We start from the raw sequence: 20,591 nt of genomic DNA, 5'->3' as shown, positions 1-20,591 counted from the left end.
GTTTGTGGATGGGGTGCCGATCAAGCGAGGCTGCTTTTCCCTGGACGGTGTCGAGCTTCTCGAGTGTTGTGGGAGCTGCACACATCCAGGCAAGTGGGGAGTATTCCATCACATTCCTGACTTGTGCCTTGTCGATGGTGGACAGGCTTTGGGGGAGTCAGGAGGTTGAGTTACTCTCCGCCGCAGGATTCCCAGCCTCTGACCTATTCAACTGATAGCAACTTCTCGAAGAATTAACCCTGTCAGCCTCACACCTGGAAGTTCCCCTCCGAGTCGCTCGCTATCCTGACTTGGTAATATATCGGCCGTTCCTTCACTGTCACGGGGTCAAAATCCTGGCATATTCATCTTGTGGCTGGAGCAAAGTAACAGGTGATCGTGCTACTGGCGCCTGGTATAGTCCCCGCCTGGAGAAAGGAGCGGATATTACCAGCGTCTTACCGTCCACTGTACAATTTCATTGATGTAAATCGAGCTGAATGTTGGGCAGCTACTGTCTACCTAATACAAGCCACCACTATTGTACCATCCACATTTCCAAGTCCCTGTTTGGCTGAGCTCAACTGCAGGGTCAAGCAGAATTACAGGATGATCACAGCACGGAAGGAGGCTATTCAGCACATCCTGTCTGTACTGGCTCTTCAACCGAGCAACTCACCACCCACCCCGCCCCACCCCGCCCCACCTCTGCCTTCTCCCTGTAACCCTGCACACACTTCGCTTTCAGACCACAGTTTCCTTCCCTTTTCAAAGCCTCGATTGAAGCTGCCTCCCCCGGGCCTTCTCAGGCAGCGCGTTCCAGATCCGGAACCCCTCCCAATGCCTGAGGCTGTTTCTCCCCAGGTCGCTGTTGCTTCTTCCGCCGGATCCCCTTCAATCCGTGCCCTCTCCTTCTTGATCTCCTCTCCACCCCCCCGCCACGACCAATGGGAACAGGTTCACCCTCTTCTACCCTGTCCAGGCCCCCTCGCGATTTTGAGCACCCCTATCGAATCTCCAGGCAATCTTCTCTTCTCCAAGGAAGACAGTCCCGCCTTCCCCAATATATCCACGTCACCCAAGTCCCTCATCCCGGGGACCATTCCCGTGAATCTTCTCTGCACTCTCCAAAGCCTTCACAACCTTCCTAAAGAGCGGTACTCAGAACTGGACGCAATACCCCAGCTGAGGCTGAACTAGTGTCTGATGCAAATTCAACATCACCTCCTTGCTCCTGTACTCTAATAATAAAGCTTAGGGTGCTCTATGCTTTACAAGAGATTTTCTTAACCTGCCCTTGCCGTCTTCAATGATGTATTTTAGGTCCCTCTGACCCTGGTACCCCTTTTAGAATTGGGTCCTCTGTTTAATATTGTTTAATCAAAGGGGAAGATGTGTATGGTCAGATATGATATTGGCCACTCTCTACACGTATCCAAAGTCTGAAATTGCTCATTTATTGGACACCGATCCTGCTAACTTCATATCAAGGGGCTGCATTTTTCAAAATGTCCTCCAATCCAATCCGATTCCAATTCGAAACAAAAATAAAAACAAAAATACCTGGAAAAACTCAGCAGGTTTGGCAGCATCGGCGGAGAGGAGCAAGTCCGAAAGACCCTTCAACAGAACTAAGTCAAATTAGAAGAGAGGTGAAATATAAGCTGGTTTAAGGGGAGGGTGGGACAGGTAGAGCTGGATAGAGGGCCAGTGATAGGTGGAGATTAACCAAAAGATGTCACAGACAAAAGGACAAAGAGGTGTTGAAGGTGGTGATATTATCTAAAGGAATGTGTTAATTAAGGGTAGAAAGCAGGACGGGCAAGGTGCAGATAGCCCTAGCGGGGAAGGGGTGGGGTGAAGGAATCAAAATAGGCTAAAAGGTAGAGATAAAACAATTAGCCTTTATCGATTCCTGCACCCCACCCCACCCCCACTAGGGCTCTCTGCACCTTGCCCGTCCTGCTTTCTACCCTTAATTAGCACATTCCTTAGATAATATCCCCACCTTCAACACCTCTTTGTCCTTTTGTCTGTGACATCTTTTGGTTATCTCCACCTATCACTGGCCCTCTATCCAGCTCTACCTGTCCCACCCCCACCCCGCGCCCCCCTGACTTAAACCAGCTTATATTTCACCTCTCTTCTATTTTTACTTAGTTCTGTTGAAGGGTCGTGAGGACTCGAAACGTCAACGGTGCTCCCTCTCCGCCGATGCTCCCAGACCCGCTGAGCTTTTCCAGGTTATTTTTTTGTTTTTGTTTTTGTTTCGGATTTCCAGCGTCCGCAATTCTTTTTTGCTCTTCAATGAAAAATTGGATCGTTGTTCGAGAGCAGATTGACACCGATCGGCCCGACGCTGCCACCATGTGGGATGTGCTCGTTTCGAGTCTCGATTTTCTTTGCGCAGGACTTCGGCTGCCTACCTGAAATAGCGATCGCGAGGGATTCGCTCTGGGTGGAGTTGTACTCCCGCCCGGCGATGGTTGTCCGGTACGCGCAAGTGTAGTCTCCCTGATTGGCCATCGTCGTGTTCACCATGGTGAACTCCGCAACTGAGTCGCGCACGGTCAACCTGGTGCTTATCTCCAGCCCATTCTGGTACAGCTGAAAATTGCGGGTCCGGTAGGCTTTCGGGGCTGTGCAGAGCAGGGTGAGTAGCTGCCCCTGGGGGTACAGATGAAACTCGGTGTTCCTGGATATCGTGGGTCGTTCTGCCTTGCCTGAAAGATAAAAGGGAGGCAACTCTTGTGAACGCAAGGCCTGAACGCAAGTCAACCCAATCTTTTGGCATCTCTTACCCCCGCTGTGCATTGACGGACAAGGTTGCCCATTCCTGGGGAGCCAGAATCCTGATTTCTACAGTGGGAAGGTGGTTGGGGAGGGGGGCGATTGGTGTAGGGGGTGGGGGAGGTGGGGTGGTGGTGAGTTAAGCTCAGGGAGGAGGTAGGGCCATGCAGAATATAATCCTGCACCTCTGCAAGTAGAACCACCATCTTGCAATGCATGAGAAGTGTACAAAACATACGACACTACGAAATCACCCAACAAGACATTAAAGGGGCCATGTGTGCCAATAAGGTACTAATGGATATGTTCCATCAAGATGAGGAAGGATTGGGTGTCATGGAAGAGGAACCCATTACCACTGGCGAACAAACTTACTATGATTGAGAGAAGATGTACATGTCTGAGATTCGGCAGTATCTAAGAGAATTGAATCTCATCTTCAAAGTCTTCAGGGAACCCTTTGTATCAAACGCTAAGCTGTTTTCTGCAAACGTATGTTGTAAATTTTATGAATACCTTTTTAAAATGTATATATCCTCATAAGTTTGTTGCCCGCTTAAGAGTAAAGAATTGCAAGGTCTATAAGGCAGGAGTGTATGATCGAATGTAGGAGGGGCTCAACATCACCTCACGAGGAGGAACACCATGGATGTCTTCAAATATCGTGGCTCGTAAATACACGAGCGCCTGCCCCATTGTTGCATCTCGCCTTATCTGACGTTCATCGTATGTCTCAGTCTGCTCGCAGCGCAGAACAGGACTGATGCCGAAACGAGAGACAGCCTCGTCAAAGATTCACGCCTGACGATCATCAGGGAAAACACCCGAGCGCCAAGTCTCCAAGCGTCACTGTGATGTTGGCGACGGGACAAACGGGTGCCGTTTGGCGGGCCGGCTGAATCGGGTTGTTCGACGCGTTGCCATGGAGACAGCAACGGAGCACTGTAGGCTCCCCAGGTTCCCGGCTTCAACCAAAGGCATAAGGTTTGACCATATTCCTTTTGTCTGAAGCGACCGGGTCCCTGAGTATAAATGTACGTTGCTTCTAGCATGTATAAATGAGCTGCACCATGAACTTGACTCCTGACTTCTGAACCTGCATCTAAACCTCAATTATCTTATCTTAACTGTGTACCCTTTTGTTACTGGCCAGGAAACCTGTCCCACCTTCCGCCCCCACACTTTCATGCCTACCTCCACCCCTAGTCTATTGAAACCCCTGATAATTTTGATCAACTCAATGAAATCTCAACATAACCTTCTTTGTTCTGAGGGGAACATGCAAGAGTTCTCTATTCTCTTTCATGTTGCTCATTCTTGGTGCCAAGCTACCAACCTTAGTTGAACGTTCCCTGGTCTAAAGCAACCCCCAGTGGCTCCACACAACTAGATTCCCATACAGAGGCTACCATTGTGGTAAATCTCCCTTGTTTCCCTAAGGCTATGGTGACCATCGTGTGACGTATGCACGTTTAAGTATCTATTTCAGGGGGAGGCAAGGGCATAAGAAACAGGGATTGGAGTAGACCATTCGGCCCATCGAGCCTGCTCTGCCATTCAATGTGCTCACAGCTAAACTTGGGATTCCACTCCATTTTCCTGCTCGCTCCCCATATCCCATCATTAACGGAGAGGCCAAAAATCTGTCCATCCCGGCCCTCAACGATGGAGCATCCACAATCCTCTGGGCTAGATTCCCAACCCTTCGAGTGAAGGCATTCCTTCTCATCTCAGTCCTAAATGATCGGCCCCCTTATCCCGACATTGTGCCCCCGTGTTTTAGATTCCCCCCGACCAGCGGAATCGACCCCTCGGCGCCCACACTGGGAAACCCCTTCACAATCCTGCAGGTCTCAATGAGATCGCCTCCCATTCTTCTAAACTCCAGAGACTATCTCCAGAGGGATCTGGACCAACTGGAAAAATGGGCCAGAAAATGGCAGATGGAATTTAATGCAGAAAAGTGTGAGGTGTTACATTTTGGAAGGACAAACCAAGGTAGGACATGCACAGTAAATGGTCGGGAACTGAGGAGTGCGGAGGGACAAAGTGATCTGGGAGTTCAGATACATAATTCCCTGAAAGTGGCGTCACAGGTAGATAAGGTTGTAAAGAAAGCTTTTGGCAGACTGGCCTTCATAAATCAAAGTATTCAGTATAGGAGTTGGGATGTTATGGTGAGGTTGTATAAGACATTGGTGAGGCCAACTTTGGAGTATTGTGTGCAGTTCTGGTCGCCTAACTACAGGAAGGATATCAGTAAGATTGAAAGAGTGCAGAGAAGATTTATTAGGATGTTGCCGGGTCTTCAGGAGTTGAGTTACAGGGAAAGATTAAACAGGTTAGGACTTTATTCCTTGGAGCGTAGAAGGATGAGGGGAGATTTGATAGAAGTTTACAAAATTGTGAGGGGTATAGACAGAGTAAATGCGAGTAGGCTCTTTCCACTTAGATTAGGAGAGATAAACACGAGAGGACATGGCTTTAGGGTGAAAGGGGAAAGGTTTAGGGGGAACATTAGGGGGAACTTCTTCACTCAGAGAGTGGTGAGAGTGTGGAACGAGCTACCATCTGACGTGGTAAATGCGGGCTCACTCTTAAGTTTTAAGAATAAATTGGATAGATACATGAATGGGAGAGGTCTGGAGGCTTATGGACTGGGTGCAGGTCAATGGGACTAGCGGAATAATATTTCGGCACAGACTAGAAGGGCCGAATGGCCTGTTTTTCTGTGCTGTAGTGTTCTATGGTTCTATGGTTCTAATATAAACCCAATTTACACAGCCTCTCATCCCAGGGACCAATTTAGTGAACCCTTCACTGCACCACCTCCAGTGCAAGTACATCCTTCATTTAACACGGAGACCAGAACTGCGCACCATATTCCAGATGGGGTCTCCCAAAAACCCTGCACAACAGTAGCAAGGCTTCTTCATTCTTGTACTCCAATCCCATTGCAATAAAGGCCAACATGCCATTTGCCTTCCTCCTTACTTGCTACGCCTGCATGCTAACTTTCCGCGTTCCTTCTACAAACACACCCTTTGATCATCGACACTTATAATTCCCTCACCTTTTTAGATAAAGAAAAAAATTCTGTTTTCTTTCAGTCTCATGGCCAAAGTAAACAGCCTTGCACTCCGCTGCGTTACATTCCCATCAGTCACCTTTTGCCCACTCGCCCGACTTGCAGCCTCTCAGTCTCCTCCCCGCAGCTTACCTTCCCACCCTAGCTTGGCCTCATCAGCAAACTCAGATCCATCGCTGAAACAGAAACAGAAATACCTGGAAAAACTCAGCAGGTCCGGCAGCATCGGCGGAGAAGAGCACAGTTGACGTTTCGAGTCCTCATGACCCTTCAACAGAACTAAGTAAACTTAGGAAAGGGGTGAAATATAAGCTGGTTTAAGGAGGGTTTGGGGGGTGGGGGGAGTTTGTTGGGACAAGCAACCAGTGATAGGTGGCGATAACCAAAATCTGTCATAGACAAAAGAACAAAGAGGTGTTGAAGGTGGTGTTATTATCTAAAGGAATGTGCTAATTAAGAGTAGCAGACAGGGCAGATAAGGTGCAGATGGCTCTAGTGGGGGGTGGGGGAATACTAAAAGGTAGAGATAAACAATGGGTGCAAATACATTTAAAAATAATGGAAATAGGTGGGAAAAGACAAATCTATATAAATTATTGGAAAAAACAAAAAGGAGGGGGAAGAAACGGGAAGCGGGTAGGGATGGAGGAGAGAGTTCAAGATCTAAAATTGTTGAACTCAATATTGAGCCCAATAATTTATACAGATTTTTTCTTTTCCCACCTATTTCCAGTATTTTTAAATGTATTTCCACCATTGTTTATTTCTACCTTTTAGTATTCCCCACCCCCCACTAGAGCCATCTGCACCTTATCTGTCCTGTCTTCTACTCTTAATTAGCACATTCCTTTAGATAATATCACCACCTTCAACACCTCTTTGCGCTTTTATCTGTGACAGATTTTGGTTATCTCCACCTATCACTGGCTATTTGTCCCAACAAACCCCCCACCTTAAACCAGCTTTTATATTTCACCCCTTTCCTAATTTTACTTAGTTCTGTTGAAGGGTCACGAGGACTCGAAACGTCAACTGTGCTCCCCTCTCCGCCGATGCTGCCAGACCTGCTGAGTTTTTCCAGGTGTTTCTGTTTCTGTTTTGGATTTCCAGCATCCGCAGTTTTTTATTTTTACTTTTAGATACGTCGCCCTCTGCCTCTTTGCCTCAGTCACTCATGTGGAGCGACCTCGAAACCAGAAAGTGGAGGGGGGGGTGAAAATCGGCGACTCACTTGTGATGGCGACCTGGACCCGGTCACTGTGAGTGGACGAGTGCATCTTGTGGTTGATCAGCACTTTGAACATGCAAGTGAAGTAGCCTTCCTGGTGCATGCTGATGTTGTGGATGGTCAGGATGGCGCTGGAGGCTGACGTCGGCCCCACCGAGGCCACCGGTCCCGACTCGCCCACTTTGTAGAGGTAGAAGGTGATCACCGCGAAGACGCTGGCCGACGAGCAGCGGAAGTTGACGGCCTCGCCTTGGACGAACATGCCGGACGTCCGCAACACCGAAATCGAGGGCCGCAACAGGACATCTGAGGCGGGGGAAAGAAAGAGAGAGTGAGCACGGGTGAATCGCTTTGCTCCAGAGGCCCGGGTCAAACCGTTTTGGCCGGGGTTGGGTGGAGGGGGGCATCATTGGATCTAGAAATTCGCCCCGGGTCACCTTTACATCGCCTATTCTAAATCCCGCTCGATTTCAGCTCCACGGGCATGTTGATTGGACGGCGACCGGGCGGGGGATTGGACCAAGCAACGAATGCAACACGGCCTGTTCTCCATTCTTAGCCAGGATGAGTTTCCTCCCCATTCAGAAATATACAGAGCAAAGGTTACCTGTTTCAATCCCACGCTGTCCGAACATATGAAGCAGGAACAGGAGGAGGCCACTCGGCCCCTCGAGCCTGCCCCGCCATTCAATAAGCTGACGGCCAATCTGATTGTAACCTCAGCCCCACATTCCGGCCGACCCCCCCAATAACCTTTCACCCACCCCCACCTTGCTTAACCAGAATCTATCACGCTCGGCCTTAAACATATTTAAAGACCCTGTTCCCAACGCCTTTTGGGGAAGAGATTTCCAAAGGCTCACCAACCTTTGAGAGAAGGAAATTCTCCTCGTCTCCATTTAAATGGACGAACCCATATTTACAAACAGTGACGTCTATCACAGAATCACACACACAGTGCAGAAGAGGCCCTTCGGCCCATCGAGTCTGCACCGACACTGTGAGAAACGCCTGACCTACCTACCTACCTAATCCCATTGACCAGCGCTTGGCCCCATCGCCTTGAATGTCATGACGTGTCAAGTGTTCATCCAGGTGCTTTTTAAAGGATGTGAGGCTAACCCGCCTCCACCACCCTCCCAGGCAGCGCATTCCAGACCCTCACCACCCTCTGGGTAAAAAAAAGTTTTTCCTCACACCCACCCCCCAAACCTCCTGCCCCTCACCTTGACCTTATGTCCACCTGTGACTGACCTTTCAAGTAAGGGGAACAGCTGCTCCCTATCCACCCTGTCCATGCCCCTCATAATCTTGTACATCTCGAATCAGGTCACCCCTTAGTCTTCTCCGCTCCAACGAAAACAACCCAAGTCTATCCAACCTCTCCTCATAACTCAAATGTTTCATCCCAGGTCACATCCTGGTGAATCTCCTCTGCACCCCCTCCAGTGCCATCACATCCTTCCTATAATGTGGTGACCTAAGGTCTAGATTCTATGTCTAGGTTTAGATTCTCCCACAAGGGGAAACATCCTCTCCACATCCACCCTGTCAAATCCCCTGAGGGTTCTATATGCATCCATCAAGACGCCTCTTATTCTTCTAAACTCCAGTGAGGACAACTCTGGCCAAAGGCTCAGGCGTCACCTCTTACGTTGTAACATAAAACCACGTTCGGAGTTCTAGATAAAAATAACAGAAAGTGTCGTAAAAACTCAGCAGGTCTGGGAGCATCTGTGAAGAGAGACAAAGAGTTAACGTTTTGAGTCCAATATGACTCTTCTTCGGAACTTAGATGCCAAAACTGAACAGCATACAAATATACGAATGAGGAACAGGGGTAGGCCATTCGGCTCCTCGACTCTGCTCCCCCATTCAATTAGATCATGCCCGATCTGATTGTAACCTCGACCCCACATTCCGGCCTCCCCCCCCCCTCCGATAACCTTTCACCCCCCCCTTGTTAATCAAAGAATTGATCTACCTCGGCCTTAAAAACATTCAAAGACTCTGCCTCAAAACTCCATTTGATATTTCTTACATCCATTGCACATTTACGAAGCTGAACTTTATCAGTCCAGTCATATTAAGTGCATTGCAACTTGTGATGTTTTCTTCTCTCTGGGGTTCATGAGTCTTTGGCACCCTCTTCCTCAAAAGGCCGGTGGAAGTAGAGTTTTTGAATATTTTTAAGGCAAGATCGATTCTTGGTAAACAAGGAGGGGTGAAGGGCTAATCAGGGAGAGGCAGGAATGTGGGGTTGAGGTTACAATTAAATCAGGCATGGTCTTATTGGATGGGCGAGCAGGTTGGAGGGGCCGAGTGGTCTACTCCCGCTCCTAATTCATACCTTCGTGTCAACATCGTTAGACCGAAAGCGGGATCATCCTGGCAAGTCACAACAGGAACTCACTGGGTAGAACATCTGTCTGACATAGAATTAGATAGCGCTGACTGCACTAAATACCAAGCACTGTGTGTTCGGCGCGGTCGCTCAGGCCCCACTCGTTTTGCCCCCAACCATTTCCTTAGCCCTGGTGTTCATATCGCACACCTGTGATGCTACAAAGTGGCGGGACCCTTCCAGAAGGGTTCTGAAGTGGGGGGGCCCCGGCGGGTGAGAAGTTCCCCAAAATGGCCACTGTCAGATCGTCTCTGCCCATCCCACGCAGCTCCTGCTGAGCTAACTCAATTGGCCGCAAGAGGACGTAAGGACAGAGGCGGTGCGTAGTCCGCGGCTGGTCCGATCCCACCCATCCTGCGTTTACGCAGAGAGAAACAGGCTTAACGTTTCATCTCCGTATGGCCCTCCTTCAGAGCTGGACAGCAGTAGACATTTGATGCATTTTATACTGGGGGTGGAGCAGGGGGAGCAAGGTGGAAGGTCGGCTATAGGTGTGATCTCAGGAGAGATCGACAAAGATGTCCTGGACACAAGACGAAGGGAGTGTTAATGATAGCGTTAAAGTCTAAAGAAGGTGTTGATGGTGGCATAAAGGTACAATAGCGGAATGTCTGAATAGCAGAAGGGTCAGCGTTCAGTGAGATCACAACATAGGAACAAGTGATAGATGGCCCTTTTTGGAGGGTGGGGTGTGGTGACTGGGGGTAAAGGATCAAAAAAAACTGAACGAATCAATCAATAAATAACGCATAAAAATAAATTTAAATTTAAATTCAACGTTAAAAAATGGATTTCAAAAGGGTGCGGTCGAGACGGAGGAGAGAGTTCGTGGTCTGAAGTTGTTGGACTCAATATTCAGTCCGGAAGGCTGTAAAGCGCCCGGTCGGAAGATGAGGTGCTGTTCCTCCAGTTTGCGTTGAGCTTCACTGGAACATTGCAGCAAGCCAAGGACGGACATGTGGGCATGAGAGCAGGGTGGAGTGTTGAAATGGCAAGCGACAGGGAGGTTTGGGTCATGCTTGCGGACAGACCGAAGGTGTTCCGCAAAGCAGGCACCCAGTCTGCGTTTAGTCTCCCCCGGCAATGCAGAGGAGGGGGCCACATTGGGAGCTGGCATCGTCCACAGACGTGTCGGGTTAAGTAGCCTCCGACACGGGTAAAAAAGGCAGGAGGAGTTCCGGGAGGGATTTGAACCTGCATTAGCCTAGTGCATTAACAGTAGGCCAACAATGTACCTCAACTGCCTCCGCTACAAGTATACCCTTCCGTCAGTGAGGAGATATTAATGATACGCAGACTCACGAATGCCCTGTATCGTTGTAGCAAGCCCTTCCCTACATTTCTACCCCACTCTCCACCACCGCCCTTTCAGTAAGGAACCAGCATCCCATTTGCCTTCCTAATGATTGTCGCTGATGCTCGAGGAGGGTGGAACTGGGTGACAGCAGGGCAGATCAAAGGGTTGTGGGGTTGGAGGAGACTTCAGAATTGGGGATGGGGGGGAGGTGAGACCACGGAGGGGTTTGCAAGCGAGGGTGAGGGCAAACAGCACGAAATGTGGAAGAAGTAGGGTGATTGCGGGGGGGGACTGGGTGGGGAGGAACCCCAGCGTTGGCACCCTTAGCCTAACAGCCAACTCTGTGGGTTGCAGAGGATTCCATATAACACCACATTTGGCATAGAGTGATAGAGTCACAGAAAAAGGCCCTTGGGCCCATCTAGTCTGCGCCGGTCAAACAAGTACCTAACTAGTGCTAGCACCTGGAGAGGGTCCAGAGGAGGTTCACGAGAACGAACCCAGGAATGAAAGGCTTAACTATGAGGAACATTTGAGGACTCTGGGTCTATACTCGATGGAGTTTAGAAGGATGAGGGAGGGGGATCTGATTGAAACTTACAGAATAATGAAAGGCCTGGATAGAGTGGACGTGGGGAAGATGTTTCCATTAGTAGGAGAGACTAGGACCCGAGGGCACAGCCTCAGAGTAAAGGGAAGACCTTTTAGAACAGAGATGAGGAGAAACTTCTTTAGCCAGAGAGTGGTGAATCTATGGAATTCATTGCCACAGAAGGCTGTCGAGGCCAGGTCATTGAGTGTATTCAAGAGCGAGATAGATAGGTTCTTGATTGGTAAGGGGATCAAAGGTTATGGGGAGAAGGCGGGAGAATGGGGTTGAGAAAATTATCAGCCATGATTGAATGGCGGAGCAGACTCGATGGGCCGAATGGCCTAATTTCAGCTCCTATGTCTTATGGTCTATTCTAATCCCATTTGCCAGCACTAGGCCCATAGCCTTATATGCCAAGGCATCACAAGTACACAATCAAATACTTCTTAAATGTTATGAGGGTTTCTGCCTCTACCACCCTTACAGGCAGTGAGTTCCAGATTCCCACCACCCTCTGGGTGAAAAAAATTCTTCCTCACATCCCCTCTAAACCTCCTGCCCCTTACCTTAAATCTATGCCCCCTGATTATTGATCCCTCTATCAAGGGGAAAAGTCCCTGTCTACCCTAAATACGCCCCCTCATAACTTTATACATGCAACACCAAAGCAGCGCATGCTAGTGTTTATACTATTTTCGGGGGTAAAAAAACAATTAAACTCAATTAATAAAACAAGGGGGCAAATTAAATGGCAGCCCCTTAAAGGGAAACTGCGAAAACAAAGAGAAACTCTGAAAGAAGACTAACAAAAATGAAATTTAAGTACGACTAAAGGTGCCAACAAAGGTGCCAAGCCCCTGTGGTACCCACCCAAGCCTCGATCGTGCCCAAGTGTTTATGCTCCATTCGGGCCTCCCCACCTAAATCCCACATCACCAGGCCTCACTCCCTGTCTACTGCAAACGTGTGCCCAGTGCCTTTGTCTGTTTGTTTAGCTTCCCCTCAAATGCATCTGTAGGATTCACCTCGAACTCTCCCTCAGGCAACAAAGCTCAGTGTTCTCACCATCATTTGGGTAAAGGAAGTTCATCCCGACTTCCCGGTTGGATTTTCGGTAGCTATCTTACATTAACGGTCCAGTTAATGAAGAGCGCCCACCCTATTAAAGCCTTTCGTAGTTTTAAAGACCTCAGCTCGGTCAGCCATCCTTTATTTCTTTCACCAAGGAGAAATGAGCTCCAGTTTGCCAGTCCTTCCTTTCCCAAAGTGCATTCCCACACAGTACGTGGGACTGGACAGTGAGGCAATGCGTTTAATTGCCTGCCAATGCGATTCTGCCCAAGCTGACTTTTTACTTACCATAATGCTCAGCAGAGACAATCGTCAATGAGGAACAGTCAAAATTGTCATGCAAGACTCATTATTTGATGAACGCGCACTGTCAGAAACTTGATGCGGGCAATCTGCTAGCCTCAAGTCAAATTAACAAGGTGGATGCTGCGGAGGTGGCAGAGAGTGGCAGCAGTGTACCAACAGCTGGTCCTTGTATCATTCAATCGTGGGATGTGGGCATTGCTGGCAAGGTGCAGCATTAACTGCCCATCTCTAATTGACCCTGGAGAGGCTGGTGGCCAACTGTCTTCTAGAACCGCTGCAGTCCGCGTAGTGTGGGTACACCCGCACAATCCACATGGTGCAGGTTCCAGGGAGTGTAGAGCCAACCATATTGCTGAGTGTCTGGAGTCATAGGTAGGTTAGACCACATAAAGAACAGAAGATTTATTTCCCTAAAGAGGATTGGTGAACTAGATGGATTTCCCCCCCACCGGTCATTAATAAGACATGAAGTTCCTGATTTTTAAAAATTTATTCACGAGATGTGGGTTTCGCTTGCTGGGCCAGTATTCATTGCCCATCGCTCGATGCCCTTAAGAAGGTGGTGGGTGAGCTGCCTTCTTGAACCACTGCAGTCCCTGTGGTGTAGGTACACCCACAGCGCTGTTAGGGAGGGAGTTCCAGGATTTTGTCCATGTGGTGTAGGTAAACCCACAGTGCTGTTAGGGAGTTCCAGGATTTTGTCCATGTGGTGTAGGTACACCCACAGTGCTGTTAGGGAGGGAGTTCCAGGATTTTGTCCATGTGGTGTAGGTACACCCACAGTGCTGTTAGGGAGGGAGTTCCAGGATTTTGTCCCTGTGGTGTAGGTACACCCACAGTGCTGTTAGGGAGGGAGTTCCAGGATTTTGTCCCCTGTGGTGTAGGTACACCCACAGTGCTGTTAGGGAGGGAGTTCCAGGATTTTGTCCCTGTGGTGTAGGTACACCCACAGTGCTGTTAGGGAGGGAGTTCCAGGATTTTGTCCCTGTGGTGTAGGTACATCCACAGTGCTGTTAGGGAGGGAGTTCCAGGATTTTGACCAGTGACAGTGAAGGAACGGCCAATATATTTCCAAGTCAGGATGTTGAGTGAATTGGTGTGGAATTTCCAGGTGTAGGTGTTCACATCTATCTTCTGTTCTTGTCTTTATAGGTGGTAGTGATTGTGGGTTTGGAAGGTGCTGCCTAAGGAGCCTTGGTGAGTTGCTGCAGTGCAACTTGTAGATGGTACACACACTGCTGCTACTGTGAATGTGTGGCCAATAAAGCAGGGTGATTTTTCCAGGACAATGTCCAGCTTCTTGAGTGTTGTGGGAGCTGAACTCATCCAGGCAAGTGGGGAGTATTCCATCACCCTCCTGACTTGTGCCTTGTAGATGGTGGACAGGCTTTGGGGAGTCAGGGGGTGAGTTACTCACCACAGGGTTCCTAGCATCTGACCTGCTCTTGTAGTCGCAGTATTTTTTTGGCTGATCCCAGTTCAGTTTCTGGTCAGTGGGAACTCCAAGGATGTTGATAATGGGGGGTGCCATTGAACATCAAGGGGCGATGGTTGGGTTCTCTCTTGTTGGAGATGGTCACTGTGTGTCACAAATGTCACTTGCCTTGTCAGCCCAAGCCTGGATACTGTTCAGGTCTTGCTGCATTTGGACACGGGGCTGCTTCAGTATCTGAGGAGTCGCGAATGGTGCTGAACATTGTGCAACCATCAGCGAACATTCCCCACTTCTGACCTTACGATGGAAGGAAGGTCATTGATGGAGCAGCTGAAGGTGGTTGGGCCTAGGACACTGCCCTTAGGGACTCCTGCAGCTGAGATAACAGACCTCCAACCACCTCAACCATCTTCCTTTGTGCTTGCTATGACTCCAACCAGCGGAGAGTTTTGCCCGTGATTCCTATTGACTCCAGTTTTGCTAGGGCTCCTTGATGCCACACTCGGTCAAATGCTGCCTTGATGTCAAGGGCGGTCACCCTCACCTCACCTCAGGAGTTCAGCTCCTATGCTTGAACCAAGGCTGTAACGAGGTCAGGAGCTGAGTGGCCCTGGCAGAACCCAAACTGGGCATCAGTGAGCAGGTTATTGCTAAGCAAGTGCCGCTTGATAGCCCCTTCCATTGCTTCACTGATAATCGAGGGCAGACCAATGGTGTGGTAATTGGCTAGGTTGGATTTACCCTGCTTTTGGTACACAGGGCAACTTTCCCACTCGGCCAGGTAGATGCCAGTGATTTTGATCGAATTCAGATTCCACCACCCACCAACTGTGATGGGATTCGATCCCAGGGCCCCAGGTTTCCAATTCAGTGACATTCTCACTTCGGTACCGTCACTCACTCCGAGTTCCTGCCCCCAAGCTTGGCCTGCGTGGTGCAGTGCATGCTCCTTGACAGCCGCAGTAAACGCAAACTCCAGGGATGCAACTAATGTCTGATGAGGGTTTCGAATTAACCCTCGGAACCAACTTTTACAGGGGCCATTTCCAAATGGCAGGGCAGAGATCGAGATCTCCCGTGTCCCTCTTGCACCCACTAAAGATGTTTTCTTTGTCCTCTTTATAATGTGTTTATTTTTCTGAATTGTATCATTGCAAAGATAAACACTGAACAAAGTGATATTTTTTCTCAAAAGTGTCAGTCCGTATCTTGTTCTCAAGTATTTTTTTTTTCATTTCAGACAGTGCTGACCTTCAATCTGCTATTAACACGTACTCTGGACCAGCTCTGGCCTTCATTCAGCTCTTTACACATTCTGCTATTTCGCTTTCAGACAGTGCTGACCTTCATTCTGCTATTAACACCTACACTGGACCAGCTCTGTCCTTCATCAGCTTTTTACACATTCTGCTATTTCGCTTTCAGACAGTGCTGACCTTTATTCTGCTATTAACACCTACACTGGACCAGTGCTGACCTTCATTCAGCTCTTTACACATTCTGCTATTTCGCTTTCAGACAGGGCTGACCGTTATTCTGCTATTAACATCCACTCCGGACCAAAAGCTTTAGCCTTTCCTGCTCTCATTACCGCTCTCTTTGCCCCGTGCTCGGTGCCAGCTTTAACATTCAATCTACCCTGGCCTCTAACCTATCCCCGGCCTTCTCTTTTGCTCCACCTGCCACTCCCCCCTTTCTCTACGTGTTCTTATTTCCCTTCAGGGGGAGGAGCCGAAACTCTTCAGCCAGCCCGTCATCTGAGCCCTGAAAGGGTTGGCCAGCCTTACCTGTCACGGTCACTTTGACACGCTCACTCTCCGAGGAGTTGTACAGTTTTCCCGACCTCTTGAGCTGGTAGAGGCAGAGGTAATGCCCGTTGTCGGCGTAGGTGAGGTTGGCGATGGAGAAGGTCATCGAGAATCCTGCCGTTGGCACGGCCTGGTAGGCCACGGGGGTCTCCCCGTCGACCTTGAGCAGCAGGAAGATGGCCCCGCTGAAGATGGAGGAGGCGGTGCACCTGATGCTCACGTACTCGCCGATGGAATACTTGCCAGATGTGCGGAACAGCTGGATGTGCGGCTTGGTCGGCTGGTCTGAAGGCGAAAAACAAGACGGGGTGGGGGGTGGGGGAGGGAGATTGGATGAAACAAGGAGGCGGCGAAAATCAGGTCACCGTGGGAATGAGACGCCAGAGAACGAGGTTGTTCAGGCCCTCCCTATCTTTCAACGGGCCGAGGCATGTGGCTGAGGTGTGACCACTTTCGCTGCAGCTGTGCAGGTTCTCTGTTTCCTTCCACATTTCCCAATTGAATTGGGAACGGGGAGAAGGCAGCACTGCAGCGTTGTCGTCGGACCCACAATCCGGAGGCCCGGGTTAATACCCTGGGGTCATGGGTGCAAACAACTGGCGCAATGTCCAACTGGGGGCTGCCTCTGCCTCGACCCCCGTGGTCCCCCCACCCACCGTCTCACCACCCCCACCGCCCCCCACCACCCGCCGTCTTACACATCGTTTTTGTTCAATTTTTGTTTCACGACAGGAGTACAAATAGGGGATCGCTGGGGCACTGGGTTGAGTGGGAGGAGAGCGGTGAGCCCGAACAGGTCGGTTTCCAGTGGCCTTGCTCACTCTCCTTAACGGTACTGGATAAAGGAGGAGGAGAAGGGCTTCAACTGCCTGGAGAGAGGCTTGCGGGGTTGGGGGGTGGGGGAGAGGCGTGGAGGTGAGGGGAAGCCAGTCATAAAATGTAAAGGGAAGACCTGAGGTCCATTTTGGTTTTGATTCCCAGCAGGAAACGCCTGCTATGAATTTCTCCAGCTTTTCATTTAACCCAAAAGCAATGCAACCGAAATTCAGGGAAAATGCATAATAGGCATAATTGCTCATTGACACAATCGACCATGTGTAAACTAACATCAATTCACATTCTCCGACTTCTGTGCGCCAGGACTGCTATTCCGCTGCACTGAATGCCAGGGAAGTGAATGTCAGGTATAATTGGAGGCTTTAACATACATTTCACATTACCACAATTCTTCCCTCTCCCAGGTAAATGCAAAACAGTAGCCAGGTAAAGAGGGCAGTATTTAATGATTTTTTTTTCATTCGTTCATAGGATGTGGGCGCTGCTCGATAGACCAGTATTTATTGCCTATCCCTAATTGCCCCTTGAGAAGGTGTTCGCCAGCTGATTTCTTAAACCGCTGCAGTCCATGTGGTGTAGGTACACCCACAGTTAGGGGTGGGAGGGAGTTCCAGCGACAGTGAAGGAACGGCCGATACATTTCCAGGTCAGGACGGTGAGTGGCTCAGAGGGGGAACTTCCAGGTGGTGGTGTTCCCATTTCTTTGATGCCCTTGTCCTTCTAGGTAGTAGCGGCCGTGGGTTTGGAAGATGCTGTCGAAGGAGCCTTGGCGAGTTGCTGCAGTGCATCTTGTAGATGGTGCACACACTGCTGCCACTGTGCGTCGGTGGTGGAGGGAGTGAATGTTTGTGGATGGGGTGCCAATCAAGCGGGGCTGCTTTGTCCTGGATGGTGTCGAGCTTCTCGAGTGTTGTGGGAGCTGCACTCATCCAGGCAAGTGGAGAGTATTCCATCACACTCCTGACTTGTGCCTTGTAGATGGCGAATAGGCTTTGTGGCATCAGGAGGTGAGTTACTCTCTGCAGGATTCCTAGCCTCTGACCTGCTCTTGTAGCCATTGCATTTATATGGCTGGTCCAGTTCAGTTTCTGGTCAATGGTAACCATCAGGATGTTGATAGTGGTAGTTCAGTAATGCCATTGAATGTCAAGGGGCGATGGTTGGATTCTCTCTTGTTGGAGATGGTCATTGCCTGGCACTTGTGTGGCGCGAATATTACTTGCCACTTGTCAGCCCAAGCCTGGATATTGTCCAGGTCTTGCTGCATTTGGACATGGACTGCGTCAGTATCTGAGGAGTCGCGAATGGTGCTGAACAATGTGCAATCATCAGCGAACATCCCCACTTCTCACCTTATGATGGAAGGAAGGTCATTGATGAAGCAGCTGAAGGTGGTTGGGCCGAGGACACTACCCTGAGGAACTCCTGCAGTGATGTCCCAGAGCTGAGATGACTGACCTCCAACAACCACAACCATCTTCCTTTGTGCTAGCTATGACTAGCCAGAGGAGAGTTTTCCCCCTGAGTCCCATTGACTCCACTTTTGCCAAGGCTCCTTGATGCCACACTCTGTCAAATGCGGCCTGGATATCAAAGACAGACATCCTCACCTCACCTAGGGAGGTCAGATCTTTTGTCCATGTTTGGACCAAGGCTGCAATGAAATCAGGAGCTGAGTGGCCCTGGCAGAACCCAGACTGGGCGTCAGTGAGCAGGGTCTTGCTAAGCAAGTGTTGCTTGATAGCACTGTTGATAATCCCTTCCATTACTTTATTGATGATGGAGGGTAGGCTGATGGGACGGTAATTGGCAGGGTTGGATTTGTCCTGCTTTTTGTGTACAGGACATACCCGGGCAATTTTACACATAGCTCTGTGGATGCCAGCATTGTAATTGTTCTGGAACAGCTTGGCTAGGGGCGCGGCAAGTTCTGGAGCACAAGTCTTCTGAACTATTGCCGGAATATTGTCAGGGCCCATAGCCTTTGCAGTATCCAGTGCCTTCAGCTGTTTCTTGATATCACGTGGAGTGAATCAAATTGGTTGAATACTGGCATCCGCGATGCTGGGGACCTCCGGAGGAGGCTGAGATGGATCATCCACTCAGCACTTCTGGTTGCAGATTGTAGCAAATGCTTCATCTATATCTTTGTGTGGGCTCCTCCATCATTGAGGATGGGGATATTTGTGGAGCCTCCTCCTCCAATGAGTTGTTTAATTGTCCATCACCATTCACGACTGGATGTGGCAGGACTGCAGAGCTTAAATCTGATCTGTTGGTTATGGGGGTCGCTTAGTTTTGTCTGTCACTTGCTGCTTTATGCTGTTTGGCATGCAAGTAGTCCTGTTTTATAGCTTCACCAGGTTGACATCTCATTTTTAGGTGTGCCTGGTGCTGCTCCTGGCCTGCCCTCCTGCACTCTTCATTGAACCAGGGTTGATCCCCTGGCTTGGCGGTAATGGTAGAGTGGGGGATGTGCCGGGCCATGAGGTTACAGATTATCTTTGAGTACAATTCTGCTGCTGCTGATGGCCCACAGCACCTCATGGATGCCCAGTCTTGAGTTGATGGTCCTGTTTACGAAATCTATCCCATTCAGCACGGTGGTAGTGCCACACAACACGATGGAGGGTGTCCCCAATGTGAAGACGGGACTTTGTCTCCGCAACGACTGTGTGGTGGTCACTCCTGCCCATACTGTCATGGACAGATGCATCTGCGGCAGGCAGGTTGGTGAGGATGAGGTCAAGTATGTTTTCCCCTCTTGTTGGTTCCCTCACCACCTGCCGCAGACCCGGTCTAGCTGTTATGTCATTTAGGACTCGGCCAGCTTGGTCAGTAGCTGTGCTACCGAGCCACTCTTGGTGTTAGACATTGAAGTCCCCCACCCAGAGGACATTCTGCACCCTTTCCACCCTCAGTGCTTCCTCCAAGTGGTGTTCAACATGGAGAGGAGCACTGATTCATCAACTGAGGGAGGGCGGTACGTGGTCATCAGCAGGAGGTTTCCTTGCCCATGTTTGACCTGATGGTGAGACTTCATAGGGTCCGGAGTTAATCTTCAGGACTCCCAGGGCAACTCCCATCCGACTGTATACCACTGTGTTGCCACCTCTGCTGGGTCGGTTCTGCTGGTGGGACAGGACATACCCAGGGACACTGACGGTAGGGTCTGGGACGTTATCTGTCAGATCTGATTCCATGAGTTTGGTTAGGCCACGCTGCTGCTTGAGTTATCTGTGAGACAGCTCTCCCAATTTTGGCACTAGCTTGCCGGTGTTAGTAAGGGAGACTTTTGCAGGGTCGACATTGCTGAGATTTCCGTTGTCATTTCTGGTGCCTAGATCGATGCTGGGTAGCCTGTCAAGGCCGTATTGAATGAACGGCATGACACTAGGAAGTTCACAGGAACAAAGGGACCTTGGCGTGTGTGTCCAGAGATCTCTGAAGGTGGAGGGGCATGTTAGTGGGGTGGTGAAAAAGGCATATGGGACACTTGCCTTTATCAATCGAGGCATAGATTACAAAAGTAGGGAGGTCATGTTGGAGTTGTATAGAACCTTGGTGAGGCCACAGCTGGAGTACTGTGTGCAGTTCTGGTCGCCACATTATAGGAAGGATGTGAGGGCACTGGAGGGGGTGCAGAGGAGATTCACCAGGATGTTGCCTGGGATGAAACATTTAAGTTATGAAGAGAGGTTGGATAGACTTGGGTTGTTTCCGTTGGAGCAGAGAAGACTGAGGGGTGACCTGATC

General features: G+C 49.7%; 1 protein-coding gene across 1 annotated transcript in view; it reads right to left on the bottom strand.

Annotated features, from left to right (window-relative positions):
* Nucleotides 1-381: 381 nt before the first annotated feature.
* Nucleotides 382-20,591, bottom strand: part of LOC144675933 (uncharacterized) — a 27,931-nt gene continuing 7,721 nt past the window's right edge. Inside the window, exons 4-7 of the mRNA XM_078536455.1 lie at nt 15,978-16,283; nt 7,089-7,391; nt 2,406-2,702; nt 382-407 (exon numbers count right to left, since the gene is read on the bottom strand). Of these exons, the coding sequence (XP_078392581.1) occupies nt 382-407; nt 2,406-2,702; nt 7,089-7,391; nt 15,978-16,283 (932 nt within the window). The remainder of the gene's footprint in view (nt 408-2,405; nt 2,703-7,088; nt 7,392-15,977; nt 16,284-20,591) is intronic.

This window comes from Cetorhinus maximus, unplaced genomic scaffold, assembly GCF_964194155.1.
Source record: "Cetorhinus maximus unplaced genomic scaffold, sCetMax3.hap1.1 HAP1_SCAFFOLD_1228, whole genome shotgun sequence".
Classification (NCBI taxonomy): Eukaryota; Metazoa; Chordata; class Chondrichthyes; order Lamniformes; family Cetorhinidae; genus Cetorhinus; species Cetorhinus maximus.
This window is presented reverse-complemented; position numbering and strand designations above follow the sequence as displayed.